This window comes from Mytilinidion resinicola (assembly GCF_010093595.1).
Source record: "Mytilinidion resinicola strain CBS 304.34 unplaced genomic scaffold BDZ99scaffold_25, whole genome shotgun sequence".
NCBI classification, from domain to species: Eukaryota; Fungi; Ascomycota; class Dothideomycetes; order Mytilinidiales; family Mytilinidiaceae; genus Mytilinidion; species Mytilinidion resinicola.
Window position 1 is genome coordinate 203,001 of NW_022985461.1, and position 14,812 is coordinate 217,812.

The window sequence follows — 14,812 nt, forward strand, 5'->3', positions numbered from 1 at the left end:
GACGCGTCGCGTGTTGAGTTGGGTGGGCCACTAGCTTGTGCGGGCCACTAACTTGTGGATTACGTTAGCTTTGATGGCAAGCTTATTAATGCAGTTCTTGCCTCAGGCCTCCACGGCTGATGCCTTGGTCTGCGACACGCCAATCGGTACCTCCAACGGAAGCGATCACCAATACCGGCCAGCGCCGTACGTTTCAAATAATCATTACGGTGTAATTTACTTTTTGGAAATCAAGTAAGTTAAGCCCCGCACTACGGTAACTAAGGTTTAAGAAGTTACGATTCGATCGGTGACGCTCTGGGCCTGCTGCCTAGTGTAGCTCATCGCTTACATCCTTCGTTATCACCATCACCGTTTGCAGAATGGATCCCGCCAGTGCCGCGCTTTGTGAAGGCCTTGGTCCCATGGAGCCTAGCACATATGCCGCCCTACTGAAATCCAGTGAGTGGTACTGCGCACACGAACGAGCCTCAGCTAACACTTCAAAGAGTCCCTTCCCAACCTTCCTCACGAGTTACTCCTTTCGATAAGCGACCTGCTAGTGCGATTCCGTTATATCAATGCCTTGGCCCAAACGAACAAACGACTGTACTGGCATCTCAACAACTACTTATACTCCCTTGACGTGCACGTAACAGGAGGTTCGGCATTGATATGGGCTGCACAACGTGGATTGAGGCGAACGGCTTGGCTATCACTCGCTGAAGGCGCAGATATTGAAGCATCAAACGTGGTGACGATACCACGTCAGCTTGGATGTTTAAGCTTCGATTCTATGTCGACTTGCCTGACACCACTTCAAACTGCTCTATGCTACGGATCCGATTCTGTCGCAAGGTTTCTAATCAATCACGGCGCTATCTCTTCGTCGTCCTATCCTCCTGAATTGTGCAGCTGCACAAATCTCCACATGGCGGCCGCAATGGGACTTACATCTGCTCTAAAAATCTTAATCGATCAGGGCATGGATGTTGGAGCTCGCGACGGGCGGCTTCAAACACCATTACACTACACCGCTACAGTCCAACACCGGAACTCGCTAGACCAAGCACGGGTGGTGATGTTGCTCTTGTTAAACAATGCAGATCCTATAACAGAAGATTCACAGGGAACGCGCCCGGTTTCTATCGGGAAAAAGCGCTCTAACCCAGTCGTCAAAATGCTATCGGAGAAAGGTGCGGCAGTCAAGGCATATGAGATTTCGTTGCAAGATCGAGAGCTGTTCGGAATGTGGCGCATGTCGAAGGAAAGACGTGAAGAGGCAGCGTGGCTAGAGGAAAAGAAAGAAAAGCAACTTGCTATCGAACGTGCGAAACGAGAGCGAGACCAGGACAATAAGAAGAAAAGAGTTGCGGCAGAACAGAGAAGAGCCATAGCGAAATCTCGGGAGCGAGAAGAGATGACAAGAAGAAAAGGAGCTCAGAAAGTAATCCAGACATATGCAAAGGAAAGGGCCGACCAAACTGCCGCTGCGCAGAAAGTAGTCAAAGAGGAGGCAAGAATTGAGAAGGCTCGGTCAGAGAGACAAGGTGCTGTAAAGGAGGCTTGGTCTAGGATGAGAAAGGAAGCTGACCAGAGAGGTCGAGTGACGACTAAACCAGATCTGCTAACAAAGGCTGACTGCAACCATCCTTCAGGTCTGTGGAAGTGTAGGGTGCGCAAAACCTGTCAATCTTGCGAGATATCTGCGAAATGGCTGTCCTTGTGCACAGATTGCGGATTCGTAATATGTATGCGGTGTAATTTAGGAAAGGCATAGGCATGAACTTATCTCTTTGTACTCGTCCACATTATAGTTCGAATCCGCAGCGCTTCCATACCCTAATTGACATGTTGTGCAAAACAAATACAAAGGCTTCTTAACATAACAGGCGCAATAGATCTCGGCTATAGTGGTAGAGTATTTCTGTGCCGTAACGTGTCTCAAGGCTATAGATCCGACAACGCAGTATTGAGCTTTCTATATTGAAGAAGGCGGGCTGGCAGGACAATGTTTTCCTGCACATAGGGTATTGTTTCCAGGTTGCAGAGAGAAGCAGTTCTGTGCCGTAACGCTTGAGAAGTATTGGAGATAACTTGAATTGGACGCATGCGAGCTGCTGGCGGTTGGCAATTGTGAGGTCTGGAAACTGGGCAAGGTTAGACTTTGAAGTAGATACTGTAACTTAATGAGTTTTATTCAACTTACCGTTCTGAAGTCCAGAAACCATACGCCAAGACCTGCCAAGGCGATGAGTGTCCCATTTCGGGCCTAGCTGTTCATTGACGGCCGTCTAGCCGTCTAATGAAGTAATTAACACTTCCTGCTCCCCCGATCCCTCTATGGAATAGGGATAGTAAAAAATATATTGAGATGAATAGTGAAGAGAACGTCTAGGCTGTACGAAGTTTGAGACGCGTGATACGACCTGAAGAATGCCTAAAGCAGAAGGAATCGCAGCTAAGTTAGTTAAGATATATGCTCGATTCCAGTCTAACTGTAGTGACCACTAGACACATCTCGTTCTCGCCCGCCCCACCCCCACCTGCCCGATGAATGAAGCGAGAGATGAATGTGCGATCGAGAACCTCCGCGGATCAATACCGACGTTTCTAGCGGCGCCGAACACAGCCATGGACCCGCTACTTGGTACTAGCCCCTTCTGGCAATTAGTTGGCCGTTACTATTGAGCTAGTCCAATATGAGATTAGCGGGGGCTTCCCAAGATAAATTCTCTCTGCGGACGCCCCCTAAGAGGATTTATGATGATGATGGTGATGACCAAAAGGCGCCAAGTGTGCAAGAAACGTGCGCGCAAGATGGATCGTGTGACTTAACGGATCGTGCAAACAGGCGGATCGTGCAAGCTAGCGCATCGTGGAAGCTAAATTAGTGCAATCGAACTCCTTGGAGTAACTAACGCATGGCACACGTGACTGCCATTTTCAAACTCCTGGAGTTCGCAAATGACACTGCTGACTCGTGGTCCTGCCATTTCGTCCTGGGACGCTGACACGGTACACTGTCCGCCCCCACTCCGCTGCGCCTTTCGCTTAACTAGATCCCGCTGCAGGGGGCCCCCTGCGGGATACCGACCACCGCGCCAAAGCCTACGTCAACTCCTGTACGTGTACCAGCAACACCACCTCTAGCCCCGCCAGCAGCCCCGAAGGGACGTATGAGGAAACACAGTGCGAAGATGCTAGAGGCCCAGCAGTCGCCGAAGACACGGACAAGAACACTGCAGTCAGTGCAGAACATACCCGGAGCAACTGAATCGCAAACGACACAAAACGAGGCGTATCCACCTCCCCCCTAGGCGAGGTCGTAGAGCTGATCGCAAGTCTAAGAGAGACCACAGTACAGAGCAGCATCATCAAGAGCATTAGTACCGACCTCGTAGCGGTTACAGAAGGACGGCTGGTAGGAGGGACGCGGATATGTCCAGAGTGAATATTGTTAGAGACGAGACAGATCAGATGGAACAGGCGGGTAAGAGCATATTGGATCGAACCAATTCCAGAGCGCACATCGGAGAGAATGTATGGGTCGGCTTTATGGCAGGGAGAGCTAACAGATTGCTTTTCCGCCGTGGGACAGGACTTTTAAGATGTCCTCAAGAAGCTTTACTACGCTTTCCAATCACGTTCATTATCTACACTCGCTCTACGTTTCTCTTACTCCCGAGCGACGTTGATACGTGAGGACGCTGATACAATCAGAGCTGATCGACTTGGTTTCTCACACAAACTACTTATCTCTACAGCAACTCCGCGTGTCTTAATTGGTTGCAAGTACCTGCAGGTCATCGAACTTGAGCGAATCCAACTCCATTGCCCAATTTCGGGCTTTCTGCAGCTCTGATTGGTTATCATAGTGCTACCTACTTGTCTGCCCAGATGGCTTCAAAACACGGGTATCCCGACTATCATTCTATTCCATACATAGAGAGGGTGAATCGAAACAGGCCAATCTTCTTGGATCTAGTCAATACAGAGCGCGAATCTAGTTTCCGGAAGATTCTGCGCTGGCGCGGCATATCCGTTTGCCTGCAGCGTGCTACGCCTCTTTTAGGCACACCGCCACCGTCCTAGGATCTCTACTTTACACCGCACATTCCCCAACCCTTTCAGCTTCCATAATCCGTCTGATGATGGCTTCCACGATGGTGCCCACGGATAGAGAGCTCAGATACGTGATTGATCACGTCTTCCTGCCACCCCAAGTCCACGAAGAGAAAGATGACTTCGAAGTCGGCAGGAGCAACACTCTTCTTTCTATGTTTTTAGAGAGTCTAAAATCTTACCACGTATTGCTACCGGTCGCAATGTCCCCGATCTGGAAGGCGTGCGTCGATATGATCCAGACAATGTACGACCTGCAAGGCTCCTCTCTTACCCTAGACAAAAAGGGCCTTCTCGCCAAGTTTGACGCGTTGGGTGACGGAGGTAAGCTCAAATTAAAATGCTCAAAGTGCAAATGGTAGCTGATTAGGCCCAGATACTATCGCACTGCATATCCGAGCACAGAACGCAGCCCTACTCGTCCACCAATACGACCACGATACTACATTCGAAACCTTCGAGCTTTCTCCAACTGCTGGAGGGGTTATGGCCTGCAAGTCGCGTCTACGTCGCTCGTTCCCAGGGCCCGCTATACACATCGCCAATGCTGTTTTCGAGGATGCAGCATTCCGTGAGCCGCTGGCGGAAATGCTCGTGAAGCTGGATTTAGAGACGCCCACTGAGGTGGCCCGGACTACCACGACAACCAAGTCTGATTCTACGGTCTCAGAGAGTCGCCAAGCCACTGATCCAATGATGGTAACCGGCCTTCTTACAGGCGCTTTGCGTGCTGCCGGCATGCCAGCCTATAACGTGGTCCGCATTGAGAAGAACACGCGCGACGATGTTCTCTGGAAAAAGGCAAAGAACCCATGGCGACGATCGTCACTGTGGCTTCTGCTTCGCGTCGCCGTTGAGACAACGTTAGCCCGGACTGGTATACATGAAGGAGCTCGCCATTACAAGTCGTTTATGATTTTCTTCTTGAGTCAGGTTCTACAGTCCGCTCTCGATGAATCAAGCGGCGTTCCGAGCGACTTGCTCTTTGTCATGAAAGCAAAGATCAGCCGGCGCATGTTGAAATTGGGTCGGACGCCCTCCATACCTAAGGTTGACGAAATTCTCCGCTCGACTCGAGAGAGGCTGAACAGCACCTGGGACAAGCTGCAGAACGACAAGGACCCGTATCATATCTGGAAGTCGTGGGATATGTTCCAATCAACCATATCGTTTTCCGAAGACACAAAACTTGAGCTCAAAACTTTCCGCCGATACCTGGAATCCCTTCGCGTCCGAAACCTATCTGCCGCTACCGAGGAAGCATTTCAGCCTGAACATTTGAGTCGCATTCACTTGTGCCACATAACGCTCCCTATCCTAGACGACCTTCTCTTTGTCGGATCCCACCAGAAGCAGGTTCTGCTCACTGATTTCGAATCCTGGGTCGATGCTTGCCTTTCCGGATGGCTAGAAAACAACATCCATCGCTCAGACACGACGGCCGAGCTCGCAGACTTACTAAAGCAGTATCCGGAAATAGCGCTACAGGTATACGAAGGCAACCCTGTGCTGTTATCCACGATGTTTCTCACAGCTATGGAACTTTGGGTCGCAATGGACAAGTCCACCATCACTCAGTATTCTCTCGTCGCTGGCTATTACCCGGGCTTCCCATCCGGATTCTTAGAACCACTTAATTTACCTTCGAAGCGACAACTGGCCCGACTGTCTTCAGTAGAAAAGTACATGAAATCTCGGGACACTTCAACCAACCTGGGGACCCGCGTCCACTTCTTGTCGTCCGGATTTAATAGCCTTCCAGTGCGCTATTACGACAGCCCGACGAATTACAAACACAGACAACTGCGGCAGCGCATAGAGGATGAGGCGACACAGGATCGACAGGAAAAGCGGAACGAATTCATCCGGATGAAAGCCGAGTACGATGATCTTTCAAACCAGGTCGCCAACATGGGTTGCAATGATTCGACATCTCAGAAAGGTGGACGTTGGCGCATAAAACACAAGAAGAAGAAGTGCAAGAAGTGCCAAATGGAAACAAGTATGAAATCAATGAAGATCGATATTCACGAGTGGCCGTTACCTTCCGATAACGTACAGGCCAAACTGGTGGTATTCGAGTTGGACGTCCCAGAAGAAATCCGACAATGGAGAGACGCCACATATCGGCTGCAAGCTGAACTTCTTGCTAAGCAGGCCTCTGTCTCTGAACAACAGCTCTATTGGCTGCGAAACTATGATGATCTGCGCAATCATCAGAAGCCCACGCTAGGAAGATTGCAGCTAGGATCACACGCGAAATCTTTCACAGTCGCGCACTACAGGTCAGTGCCCATCTCGACCGCCACCGAGGAAGACGTATTGGTAAACCATGGCATGAAATATGATATACGGGATTGGGAACGAGAGCGAACAGCAAGCCATTGTATCGGCGATTTCAACATTCGCGCTGCGTGCACTTTCAAACTCCCAAGCGGACCTTACAGCCAGCTTCAAGACACAATCGCCAACACAACTCATACTTCAAATGAAATTATAGCTCGCCAATCGGAATGTTCCCCCGCAATGACCCTACACGAATTCTATGCGTTTGGTGCTCTACGTGCAGGCCATCGCCTTCAGTGGATCAACATGGCGAGGGAGCTGACCGAGAATGTATTGCCTTTCAGCCAATACGAGGTGTGTGCTTTGTTCCTCCAAGCTTCTCTACAGGCTGGGCCTGCCGGGAAATCTCCAATTCTTCGAGAATCCCACGAGTTATTGGAACAAAAGCATATTAGCCTAGAGCTACTCACCGCACTTGAAGAAGGTCTCTCGGGCGTAGAAGCAAACTGGCAAGGCGCGATAGCAACCCGCTTGTTCACCGTTCTTGCGTCTCGTGTTCTGTCCCTTACGGTCCACGAGGATGTGAAGAAGGAATGTCGTCTCTTTTTATGCCGAATCCGCAAGATTGTCCTGGGCTGGACAAGAGAGCTTCAAGGACAACTCCAAGCTAGTACCGAAGAAGGCGAACGTACTAATCTCCGATCTAGGTGTTTAGAAGTTTCATTAATCGGCTATTTGACTTTCGGAGCCAATAACGAATATGTTCCGTCGCTGCTCACAGACCAGTCAGACGTTTCCGATGCCGTTGAATTTATGGTTTCGATCCGCGATAACTGTCCCACGGTGGAGAAAGACGTCAAGGCTCCGCTTCGTCAATTACTACAGGAGTCGACTGTCCTGTTTCTTCGGCTCGAAGATCGGATCCGGGGCCTGGTCCATGCAGACAGTTCAGGTCTCGACCAAGGCGTTACGCAAATCTGGAAAGACTACCGGCCTTGCGTAGAATGGGCCGCTCTTCCAGCTCCGAATCAGCATTGGCTTACCACAAAGACACGATCTACGCCAACCCAGAGCTTCGCCACCGTCCACCTGAACATTTTAACCGGCCAATTGCTTCTCAAAGGGAAGCCGGTGTCAAGACTCCCTTCGTACTACGAATCTCACGATACTTTTCAGCGGCTCTTTGGCGCTAAAATCCTTGATGTTGTTCCCTCCACCTCAGAAGGAATGGAATTTGCGGTGCGCAAGCAAATTGAAGGTCACCAGGTTCATTTCAGAATGGTCCAATCTGAGATCATTGTTCGTGCAACTGACGAATACGGCCAAGAGTTGGAGCTAGTTCCGACACATGCTCTGGAGGGGGATTTTCCTATCGCGTTTATTGAAGATTTCCACCACTGGCGGAACGTGGTCACTGGTGTTGTGGAGTGGCATCGACTTTCATCACCATGGCTTCGAGAGCCACACCCGTGGCATCTCATTCCCGATGGCCACAACGTGTACCGGTTGCGACAAGGATGTACAGCTCTCATAGACCCCGAAAGCCCCACAGGTCGCAGCCTGTCCTCCTTGCTCCATCCTCTGGAACACAAAGCTCACCTTCATGCAATCCTAGATACGCACACGAAGGAGGTTGCTGCCCACCTCCCGCGGCTGAATTTAGACTTCGCTCTGGGGCCTGACATGTCCAATTTGAAGTCTAAGCAATTTCGGGGACTGGTAGTAGACCGAAATCAGGCCATTGGAACATTGACTGGGCTTAGATCAAAACTTGTTCTCAGCACGCCTGGTGGTACTGGTGGCAGTAACGAGCGATGCGTGATTGTACCTTTCGGAAACGTCGAATTCGCCCGTAGCGGTCATCATGTCAACGTCAGCATCGAGACTGGGACTACACACCAGGTCGGGTACTACGTATACGATTTGGACCGTAATCTGAGAAAGCTGACCGGCAACACTACTTTGAGGGGCAACCTCTTAAAGACTTATCTTCACGCCGTGACTGCTCACTGTCTGCCGGACGAATTGACAGCGAGGACCGGCACGGAGGAGGCTCTTCACTGCATCCGAAGCGTATCTATGAGATCCTTTGAAAATCCCTCGAACGATGAACTTGAGCTTTTCAATATCATCTCTAGTCTAACGCCACGCCGTAACTTTTACCCGGCCGGTAAGAAGTTGATGCAGACAGTAGATTGGTCCGATCTGCCGCCGCTTTCGCAACACAATGGGTTCGTTACAGAGATTGACAATATCCTTCGGCACTATGCGAAGCTCAGCTTCTTTCGCGGTGATTTGGCAGAGGCGGCTGTCAAAAATATGACGGACGATGAGAAGTTCCTTCTGGAGAGAGCCACTCTCCGCGATGCTATATATCGCCTTGATGGCTTTGGGGCGGAGACTTATACTACATATCACGACGTCGAATATAATGCTCGTGATCGCTGTTTCAGAAGCGAAGGGGAGCTCCGATCATATACCGCTGCGAGGCTGGCATGTAGCTGGGCCGTCTCCTTGAACTGTGGGTTCAACATACAAGCGTACTTGGAAGGCTTCGGGAATACTCCCATCAACGGCGTCACTGGCCCCTCACACCCGAAAGCTGATATGATTCAGCAGTTGGGGTATGATCAGTTCTGGCTCAAGGAAGGCAAGGAGTTCCTACCTGAGCTTTGGTGCGCACTGCAGTATCGCTTGTCTTCAGCGGATCAGTCAAAAGACAAATATCGGATCAGCTTCTTTCTCGCAACACTAGTTTTCTGCGGTCACAACAACGAGGATCTCGTAAAGACGCTTCTAGCGTTCGCTACTATCCCTCAGCTCCGCCATATGCGGTCTCCGATTTACGACACGTTCAAGCTAAAGGAGTATGGTTACGCACCCCAAAACATGGACCTTTTCAAAATCGCTAAACAGCATGCCAAAGGTTGGGATGATTCCCCAGAGTCGCGTCTTCCTGACCTACTCAATGAGTCCAGCTTGACCTCCTGGAATCGCCGCAACGACCAATACAAGAAAGCTTTCAGTTTGCACGCCCAGGAATTTGCCGACGCGCTCATGCCGCAATGGAGAGTACCATTTGGCGATAATCACCCACTTTTACACCCTAGAAATGCCGTCGCCACATACATCGCCACTGATGCGATCTGGGATGTCCAGACAAGGTTTTGTGAATGTGCTCGGAATGCGGAACTGTTGAACTACGTCGACAAGGCGCAATTTACATTGAACAATCTGAACCGAACAATCTCCGTGCCAGATTTGTACTTGTTTCCATCCCGGGCGTCCAGAAAGCCTCGAAGAAAGGGTTCCATGCGATACCTCGATGTATTCCAGGTAATAGCACCAACATTAAAGAGCCTGCCGAAGACCGGAATCTCCAGTCATTTCCTGAAAACTAAGGTCCAAACCAAGGTCCAGGATCAAAAACACCACATGGAGGCCCTGCTAAGTCGCCTTAGCTCCAAGCCCAAGGATGGATTTGAGAGAGAGTATGCCAAAGACTTGCAGCGAAGCTACGAATCACTCGATGCTTCCGACGCCCTCCCAGAACTTTCCGGCTCGAAGGAACACTTAGAGGCGGCAATTGGAGACTACCTGAAGTCGTGCAACCAGCGCGTTGAGCACATTTATAATCAGATCTGCGAGGCAATGCAAACTGGAAGCACCTACATGACGGCCCCAAGTGTATGGACCGACCTCGCACCACGACTCTCGCCCTTGTCCTTATTGCAGCACCTGTCATACCCCAAGCGAGAAAGCTTGGATATCAAGTGGAAGAAAGTCTTGATCCAGTACGGCTTAGCAATTACTGACCTTCAACGAGCCCAGCGCCTTGTTAGAGTATTCAAAGGCTATGTTCGAAATCCAGTGGATCTTCAGAAAGAGCTTGCCAACCCAGGTCACGAGAATTGGGACCCGAACACACTTCCAGATTGGCTACTTCTGGAGCTTGAGGGCAATCTTCTAGTTCGTCCAGTACAAGCTCGAATCGCAATGGCAATGATTGAACCATCATCCCATTTGAACTCAATCCTGCAGCTCAACATGGGTGAAGGAAAATCGTCTGTAATCGTACCAATCGTTGCGGCGTTTCTCGCCGACACACAAAAACTGGCGCGGGTGGTTGTGCTAAAGCCATTGGCTCCACAAATGCTCAATACGCTGATTTCAAAATGCAGTGGGTTGCTTGCTCGACCTATTTACTACATGCCTTTCTCTCGATCACTTCGGGTATCGACCGAACAAGCCGCCCAGATTCGCGAGTTGTACCAAGAATGTATGCGCATGGGCGGCATTCTTCTCTCACAGCCTGAACACCTCTTGTCATTTGAGCTCATGGGTTACGAGAGCATTCTCTCCGAGCAGCTACGGGTGGGGCATGAGATGGTCAAGACTCAGCATTGGCTACACGACCATGCGCGGGACATCCTCGACGAGAGTGACGAAATCCTCAGTGTTATCTTCGAACTGATATACACAATAGGCACGCAACGTCAAATTGAATTTAGCTCCGGTCGATGGAACCTGATTCAGAGTACATTGGGACGAGTCTCTGAGCTTGCAGTCAAGATGCTTGACGAATTCCCTGAGGGCATCGAGGTGGAAGCAAAGAACGGACCCGGAAGCTTCCCCCACATTCGCATTCTTCAACCAGCAGCTGGGGAACATCTCCTCGAGGAACTCGCTCACGACATTTGTTTTAAAGGGCTTCCGACGAGTCTGCTAAAAGTTCGAAACCTGCCAAAGCACACCCGGAATCAGCTCATCAAACTCATTACAGATTTGAGGGTGTCGAAACAAGATATCGCGTCATTGCTCGAAATGAAAGCTGACAGCATGATTGACGAGTCGATGTGGAACACAATCCTAGTTCTGCGGGGCATTATTGCGTTAGGCGCTCTCAGCTTTGCGTTCAAGGAGAAGCGGTGGCGCGTTCATTACGGTCTTGATCAAACTCGGTCCCAGCTCGCAGTTCCATTCCGAGCGAAAGACATGCCGTCTGCGCGTGCGGAGTATAGTCACCCAGATTCGACTATTATATTGACTTGTTTGTCCTACTACTACAAAGGCCTTTCTAATGAGGAACTCCTGAACGCCTTCGGCGCGCTTTATCGCTGCGACAATGCGCAAGAGGAGTACGAAGCTTGGATCTGTAACGTCAAAGGCATACCTCTGGCATTTCAGCAGGTCAAAGGGATCAACCTGCAGGACGTGGAAGTGTTCAATATCAAAGTACTTCCGCATCTCCGTTTCGCGAAAGGAGTTATCGACTTTTATCTCTCACATCTGGTCTTCCCGCACGAAATTCGTGAGTTTCCTCAGAAGCTGTCTTCCTCCTGCTGGGACATCGCGCAGGCGAGAGTCCACCAAACTACTGGTTTCAGTGGAACGAACGACAGCAGGTACATCCTTCCACTATCAATCGAGCAGTCCGATCTCCCAGAGCAACTGCACACCAACGCGATGGTCATGGACTACCTTTTGGGCAGGGAAAACAAGTACCAGCAAATTCAAGCACAGCCAGGAATAGCCGTCAACGCTAACGTGCTCCTCGATAATGTCATCCACTTAAGCCCACCAGTACGCGTCATCCTTGATGTTGGTGCTCAAGTTCTTGATCTTGAAAACGAAGGAGTCGCGCGTCGATGGCTAGAGCTCACGAGTGGCCAACAAGAGGTGCAAGCTGTAGTATTCTTCAATGATGAGGACGTTCTTTGTGTCCTTGATCGGAACGAGACGCTGGAGCCTCTCAACGTTTCTCCGCTCTTACGCCAAATGGACCGATGCCTAGTGTATCTTGATCAAGCACATACGCGAGGTACAGACCTGAAGCTTCCCCTCAACTATAGAGCTGCCGTCACCCTAGGGCCGCTGCTGACAAAGGATCGATTCGTGCAAGCATGTATGCGCATGCGCAATCTGGGAAAAGGCCAATCCGTCGTCGCCGTTGCGTCGAAAGAAATCGAAAAGCAAATTCAACACTGTTCGAGCAAATCTTCAGGGAACCAGATAGCCATGGATGATGTTTTAGAGTGGTGCATTCAGAACACGTGCATGCAGACGCGAAAAGAGCTCCCGCTATGGGCTCACCAAGGATTGCGATATCAGAAGCAACAGTGTGCGTTGCACGAGAGCGTAAGTGGTTTAGAGGGTGTGTTGTCTTTAGAAGTCACAAAAATGCTTCTCGAGCCGGAAGCACAGAGTCTGGAAGAGCGGTACGGATTGGACTCGTCCAGATCACTTCACAGCATCATCACCGATTCCGATAGAGAGACGATGATGCATCGGATAGATCAGGTCAATGCGATCATCCAGAAGTGCATGAAGTACAACATCACATCACTGGCCGGGGCGACTTTGCAAGAAGAGCAAGAACGTGAGCTTTCCCCCGAGAACGAGCGAGAGCAGGAGGTAGAGCGACCGCGACCCATGGAACCATGCCGCCACACGATAGATCCTATCATCCGGAACTTTGTGAAAAGTGGGAACTTATCACCCTCAGGATGGGGAGGGGCGTACCAAGATGCCTTCGCCAGCTTGCGTTTCACCAGCGCTGGAGAGCACACCGGGATCGGCGAATGGCCGATGGATGATCTCCTAGTCACTCGCGACTTCGCGAAAACAGTCCAGATCCCAGACCATGAGACGTCCGATTTCTATATTCGGCCAGTGAACTGGATCCTAAGTCGCACCAATGCGCGCGGAGAAGGCACTTACCTGATCATCAGCCCGGCGGACGCAAATGAGCTGCTCCCATCAATCATGGACTATCGTCAAGTGACCCTACATACCTACTGTCCCCGCATCCGGCTCTCCATGCGCTCGTTCGAGGACCTCTCGTTTTGTGTCCTTCCTGCATTCTCTCCTCCGGCTCTCCTGCCACAGCTCATTCCCGTCCCAACTCTAGTCAATCTTTTCGCAGGCCAGCTCTACTTTCGAAGCTGGGATGAGTACGATCGAGTGCGTCTGTTCCTGGGCCTCTGCTACGAAACGCAACATGCGAGGAGTGATGGGTTTGTGATGCCGCCAAATAGGAGCATGGTGGCGCATTCGCTGAAGGACTGTCGCTTCGCCGTCTCGCCGATTGGATTCTTGAGGGCGCTGGTTGGCATCAGGCGAAAGGGACAAAGTTTCGAGAGGTCGCACATGGGTACCCTGCTACGAGGAGAGGAGATCAGTTCGGACGAGCTGGTGGAAGTGTAGATGGTAGGCTGGGATCGGTGAGGTGATAGGTTCAAGCAGTGACTATGGGAGGAAACACTGTCCGACCATGAGAGATGACCAGTCTGTCAGAGAACATCCTAGATTAGCTGTTTGATAGAACCGTTTCGTGACATTATCACAATCTACATCGGAACGCATTCAACTCGTGCTCAATGGCCTTTGCTTTGATTATCGTTGATCGCAACAGAATTGTCATGGCGATGACACGTGACGGACGACGCGCTGAGAGGGTCGACGCAAACGATGGCTGTAAAACGAGCGGCGAAAGTTCATCAGTTCTGGAAAGATTCGAGTGTGAAGTGGGGAGTTATGGAAGATGGAAAGGAAATGGAAAGGAAATAGAAGGATGGAAGGATGAAGACTGGGCGATCTTAAACCCCGTGCCAGAGCCAAGCCGGGGTATCGGCGGCGTATCGTTCATCGGCGAAAGAATCCACCGATGCATTTATCGTAATGGTCCAACATTCGTATTGGTCCCTGATATGATGCCAGGCTGTGGAACACGTGACTTGATGAAAATCCTGGATGAGGCTAAACATCGAGCCTGACGCATCGGAATGCTGCCTTGGAAGACAACACGACTAGACCAAAGCCAACAGAGGGAGATCGACAGCATCAGCTGACCAAGCTGCCGCTGGATCTAGCTGCATTCTCCGCAATCTGCCTTCCAAACAACATTGCTACGTCTAGCTCGTACACCAACGCGCTCGCTCACCGTCCCGTCCTCTACTCATCCAACGCCGACTCAAGCACCTCCTCCACACAATCTGGGAAATCCGAGGCTGGAACAGAATGGTGATAAGGTCGGACGCCAAGAAATTCCAAGGGTGCAGTCAAAAACAGAGGAGCGAGTTATAAAACTAGGCACCAGAAACGGGATCCGCAGCCGGGACCAGAACGGGACCCCGTTAAATCAAGCACAGCCAACCCCACATTATTTACAGTAACGGAATGGAAGTGCTCGGTTTCACCCACTGCGCTAACGGGCCCAAGAAAGCACAATGTTCGATGGACAGATTGAACCCCAAGCTACTATATATGCGAAACCGTGACACATTGGGCCCTTCGCTAAGCAATGTGGTACAGAGGTTGAAAGGACTTGAAAATCAGTGCGCCATTCCTCGCAAAATGGCGATCTGTTCACCAATACACACACTCGACCATGGAAAAGAAGATGTGCCAAAACTGAAGATGG

At 50.6% G+C, this 14,812-nt stretch overlaps 3 protein-coding genes across 3 annotated transcripts; 2 read left to right on the plus strand and 1 right to left on the minus strand.

The window, feature by feature from the left end:
* Nucleotides 1-280: 280 nt before the first annotated feature.
* On the plus strand, nt 281-1,827 carry BDZ99DRAFT_467865 (ankyrin). Its single transcript, XM_033721116.1, has 2 exons — nt 281-441; nt 489-1,827. The coding sequence occupies exons 1-2, from the start codon at nt 363-365 to the stop codon at nt 1,757-1,759; spliced, it is 1,350 nt and encodes a 449-aa protein (XP_033570705.1). The 5' UTR covers nt 281-362; the 3' UTR covers nt 1,760-1,827.
* Nucleotides 1,828-3,002: 1,175 nt separating this feature from the next.
* BDZ99DRAFT_161561 (uncharacterized protein) lies at nt 3,003-3,511 on the minus strand. Its single transcript, XM_033712866.1, has one exon. The coding sequence runs from the start codon at nt 3,364-3,366 to the stop codon at nt 3,091-3,093; it is 276 nt and encodes a 91-aa protein (XP_033570706.1). The 5' UTR covers nt 3,367-3,511; the 3' UTR covers nt 3,003-3,090.
* A 634-nt stretch (nt 3,512-4,145) lies between these two features.
* Nucleotides 4,146-13,596, plus strand: BDZ99DRAFT_399090 (uncharacterized protein; the record flags this gene model as incomplete). The annotated part of the gene is made up of 3 exons (XM_033716117.1): nt 4,146-4,428; nt 4,481-9,154; nt 9,317-13,596. The coding sequence occupies 3 exons, from the start codon at nt 4,146-4,148 to the stop codon at nt 13,594-13,596; spliced, it is 9,237 nt and encodes a 3,078-aa protein (XP_033570707.1).
* Nucleotides 13,597-14,812: the final 1,216 nt, after the last annotated feature.